Source organism: Capra hircus, unplaced genomic scaffold (genome assembly GCF_001704415.2).
Source record: "Capra hircus breed San Clemente unplaced genomic scaffold, ASM170441v1, whole genome shotgun sequence".
NCBI lineage: Eukaryota > Metazoa > Chordata > Mammalia > Artiodactyla > Bovidae > Capra > Capra hircus.
Window position 1 is genome coordinate 19,823 of NW_017206340.1, and position 2,918 is coordinate 22,740.

Consider the following 2,918-nt stretch of genomic DNA (forward strand, 5'->3'; position numbering starts at 1 on the left):
CTGCTTGTTGTGGTGTGCGGACTTTACACGGAACTGACTTCTCTTGCTGTGGAGCACAGGCTCTAGGGTGCTTGGACTTGAGTAGCTGCAGCTTGTGCGCCAGTAGTTGCGGACTCTGGGCTCTAGAGCACAGGCTTAATAGTTGTGTTACGTGGGCTTAGTTGCTCCACAGAACGTGGGATCTTCCCAGACCAGGGATCGAGCTCATGTCTCCTGCACTGGCAGGCTGATTCCTTACCACTGACCCATCAGGGAAGATCAGAAAGGATCTCTGATACTACTCAAAATTCAGGCAACACTGATTGTGGGAGCTGGAACTTCAGGATCAAAGGATAGCGATAAACCCAAACACAAGATGCTATTGCAATAAGTGCTTTTAATAGAAAGAAAACATTTTTGCCATCACAAAAGAGAATTATAGTTTATTCAGGAAGTGGAGAACAAGAAACAGTTGTCTAGTTGGTAGAAACCCCTGCCCAGGTGACAGACAGACACAGAAGATGGAGAGAACCTTCTGATGGTGCCCAGGAGGAGAGCTGCTGCTCTTCTCTCTGAAGCACTGTGTTTCCTCAGCTGTCTTCCCAGAGGCAAGTGGTGTAGCAGCCTCAGGAAGGAAACCTCTGGCTGTCAGGAGTCCCCATAGGCATATTGCAGGGTGAAGGATGGAGAAGCTTCTTCTGTATCCATGACCCGCTTTGAAGAGAAGATGAAGGTGGAGCTGTGGAGCTAAATGAGTCAACTGCAAATATGGTGGTGAGAACAGGGGGTGGTGATGATGGTGATGATGGAGACAATGATGACCTGCTGTCTTCCAAGTGCTATTTATGACTCTGGCATGTACCAACTAAATTATACACATTCATTGAATATTGATTCCTCAGAAGTTTGAAATGAAAATACACTTTTTTCCTACATTTTACTAAAGGGATTGAAAACCTGGAGAGGCAAATATTTTGTTCCTCAAACCATCAAGTGATAATTAAGCAAAAGTTTTGATAAGACTCAAAATTTAGACAACACTGATTGTGAGAGCTTGAACCTTGGCATCAAAGGATAGAAACAAAACAAGATGATGATATGGTATTACTAAAAGCAGCTTGAAAAGAAAGGAAACATTTTTGCCATCACACAAAGGAATTAAACGAATTGTAGTTTATTCGTGAAGAGGAGGATAAGCAACATTTGACCAGCTGGTTGAAACCCATGCACAGGTGACAGACAGATATAAGAGAGGGAGAGAATCCTCTGATGGTGCCCGGGAGAAAAGCGACTGCTCTTCCATCTGAAGCTCTGGGATGGTTTCTCAGCTGTCCTCCCAGAGGAGAGTAGAATAGTAGTCTCAGGAAGGAAACCTCTGGCTGTCAGGAATCACCACAGGCATACTGCAGGCTGAAGGATGGAGAAGCTTCTTCTGTATCCATGATAGGCTTTAAAGAGAAGATGAAGGTGGAGCTGTGGAGCTGGGTGAGTCAGTTGTCCTCATCCTTTCCTGACCAGATAAAAGCTGATGCTTCTACTTGCTTTTGGGTGGGCACTTCTGCTGGCATTGTTGGGGAGGTGGCACAGGAGGGCATTTTTGCTGACACTTTGGAGGGGGGCATGGCTCAGGGCACTTTGGGGGTGGGCAGGGCTCAGGGCACTTTGGAGGTGGGCAGGGCTCAGGGCACTTGGGGGGGCACACTACTGGAGGTGGCTGGCAGGGCTGCTTGCACTGCTGCTGCTGATAAGACATCTTTCTGGAGTCTTCGAATCTGAAAGAAGTTAAATGACAGTGTTCACATGAAGGAATTGCTACAGGGAGAAAAGTCTGAGCTTATATAACACCATCAGATAGAATCTGTGTAGTCTCTAACATGCTTAATTTCTTCTACTCTTTTTAACAAATTTATGACTTCTCCCTCCATCATCAAGAGAGTATTTAATTAGTCAGAAGAAACCCTTCTCTCATACAATTATTCCAAAATTTGTTTTTTGTTTGAAAGAATCAAGCAATATTTTCAGTTGTTACTTTGATTTTATAAAAATAACATCTTTAAGAAAATCCATCATAAGTTCTGAAATTCTGTGTAAGCTCACAAGCAATTTCCATCATCATTATCTCTCATGAAGTCTGAACAGGATGACTTGTGTACAGAGCAAAGTTTCACCGGGAAGGATACAAGGGCTCTACACCTTCTAAGATAAATGCTTCTGTACCAGAGCGAAGGGATACCAAAAACTACAGAAAACAGAAAAGTACTTTTGTCCTTACCTCTTCATGTCCAAAACTTCATATTTATTTTATTTTTAAATAAGAGAATTCAAACTCTGTACCAGAAACTTAATAAATACAGTATATCATTGGGCAGAAATTTCAAGTTCCTATCAACCATCGACAAAGTAGCATTAAATACGATCATAACTTTGGACACAGCATATTTGCTCTCTCCAGCATAAATTCAACATTGGGAGCCCCAGAACAAAGTAGAACCGAAGGATCAGACTCACCAGTTTCTCCAAAATTAATCGGGACTTGAGTAGCAGGAGGATGGTTGTGGTGCAGCAGAGGGCCTTTTTATTGGGCCTTACTGCCCCTCCCAGGGGAAGTGGAGCTGCCAAAACTGGCCTGGTTCAGTCATTTCCCAAGCAAAATGCAAATCCATCCATAAGTGGCTTGACAGGGACTCTGAAAAGAGGAAACATCCTGCTCCAGGATCTCCTCACTGGATTATGTTCTCATGACTCAGAGAGTCTCTGCCTTAGCTCTCAGGGATTTTCAGCAGTGGGAGGATTTGGCAGGTTCTCTAACTTGTAGTCAAAGGCTCCCCTTCTTGTTTGAGGAAGATTGCTCTTTTCTATCTTTCACCTTCCTTGAGTTATAAAACTTCCTATCTTGTTCCACTTGAACTGGTTGCCATTTTGCAGTACATACTGAGTTG

The 2,918-nt window shown here is 43.6% G+C and overlaps 1 protein-coding gene across 1 annotated transcript; it reads right to left on the minus strand.

Annotated features, from left to right (window-relative positions):
- Window positions 1-356: 356 nt before the first annotated feature.
- On the minus strand, window positions 357-2,690 carry LOC108635122 (small proline-rich protein 2E-like). Its single transcript, XM_018045403.1, has 2 exons — window positions 2,488-2,690; window positions 357-1,751 (listed from the first exon to the last, which is right to left on the minus strand). Exon 2 carries the CDS (start codon window positions 1,730-1,732, stop codon window positions 1,514-1,516), a length of 219 nt encoding a protein of 72 aa, XP_017900892.1. The 5' UTR covers window positions 1,733-1,751; window positions 2,488-2,690; the 3' UTR covers window positions 357-1,513.
- Between the last annotated feature and the right edge of the window lie 228 nt (window positions 2,691-2,918).

What these genes read in the sequence shown, in the direction of transcription:
- LOC108635122 (XM_018045403.1), bottom strand. Translation starts at nt 1,732, where the DNA reads ATGTCTTATCAGCAGCAGCAGTGCAAGCAGCCCTGCCAGCCACCTCCA.